The 1368-nt window shown below is 35.5% G+C and overlaps 1 protein-coding gene across 1 annotated transcript; it reads left to right on the top strand.

Moving 5' to 3' along the window:
• Positions 1–465: 465 nt before the first annotated feature.
• LOC109590768 (uncharacterized) lies at positions 466–1343 on the top strand (the record flags this gene model as incomplete). The annotated part of the gene is made up of 4 exons (XM_020006640.1): positions 466–592; positions 642–920; positions 1139–1216; positions 1261–1343. Coding segments are annotated over exons 1-4 (504 nt in total), but the record flags the coding sequence as incomplete, so codon positions are not given.
• Between the last annotated feature and the right edge of the window lie 25 nt (positions 1344–1368).

Raw genomic sequence — 1368 nt, 5'->3', positions numbered from 1 at the left:
AATCGCAGCACGCTTCACATGCCTTTAGCACCCCCTTCTCAAATTCCTAGATACGCCCATACATATATACATACAGTATACATATATATATATATATATATACATGTATATACATGCAGTATATCTATGATATCATACATCGCAATTTGACTAAAATTCATATACTAGTATACATGTACAGGTACATTTAAACTACCTCATCTGTTATTTTGCTGTCATTAGTAACTCCATCATTTTCATCATCAACTGAAAAGTCCATTCATCATGATCTGTATGTTCCAATGCCACCATATTGAGGGTTAAAATACAATAATACTAGATCTAGCCTAGTATTTGCTGTCAATAGTCAACTTTCTCTCTTTCCTGAGTATGAAAACTGAAAAGTCCATTCATCATGATCTGTCTGTTCCAATGCCACCATATTGAGGGTTAAAATACAATAATACTAGATCTAGCCCCGCCCAAAACCAGCCCCTCCCTTGTTATTCCTTTGCAAAGTTTGCATCCGGTTAGCTTGTTCTTTGATCAATGGCAACCAAAACCAGTTCTTGTTCCTCTTCTCTGAGTCTCTTCTCTTCTCCTTTGACTATTGGTAATAATTAACTGTAGTCTGTGATATATTTATATATTATGTTTTATAGATCAACTTATTGATGTACTTGATCTGTTAAAGAGATGTGGTTTCCCTCAGACAAGATGGCATGAGCTGGGACTGAGACTAGGACTACATAAGGACACACTGGATGTTTTGGAAGCAATTTTTTCTAAAGATGTATCTCGCTGCTTGATAGAGACTCTCTCCAAGTGGTTACGTAAAGCTGATAATGTTGACAGTAAAGGAGGAGCTACCTTTGACTCACTGTCAGATGCTCTTAAATCTATGAATGAGAATGCTGCAGCTGACAAATTAGATCAAGAGAGTAAGTTAATATCACTGATTGTATTAGTATTGACTGTGTGTGTGTGTAATGCCACAGGAGGCTATAATCAGTGCATAGCCTAAACCTTTTGGTATTTTTTTGTAAAACGATCCACTTTTAAAGTACATGTAGTCATGGTACATGTACATGTAGCTGATGTCTCCAAAAATGATACTATATAAACTTGTAATTTTAAGATATAATATATTTTTGTACAGGTAAAATTGCACTAAATACACCTGTAGTTAGACCAGTTACCAGCAATCAATTACCTACTGCTAACACACCAGTATCAGGTATAATGATTGTAGTATGTTTTTAATAATTCATGTATCTATAGCTGGTGAGTTCTTTTTCAATGCAGCATATCGGCCAGTTTTTAACGAGGTCAGAGGTCATTTTGGAATCCTTCGTGATAAGATAGTTCCATTGATATCTCAGGGATCCT

Source organism: Amphimedon queenslandica, unplaced genomic scaffold (assembly GCF_000090795.2).
Source record: "Amphimedon queenslandica unplaced genomic scaffold, v1.1 AMPQUscaffold_9510_Cont18428, whole genome shotgun sequence".
Taxonomy (NCBI): domain Eukaryota; kingdom Metazoa; phylum Porifera; class Demospongiae; order Haplosclerida; family Niphatidae; genus Amphimedon; species Amphimedon queenslandica.
The sequence above is the reverse complement of the archived record's forward strand: the minus strand, read 5'-3'. Positions and strand labels throughout refer to the sequence as shown.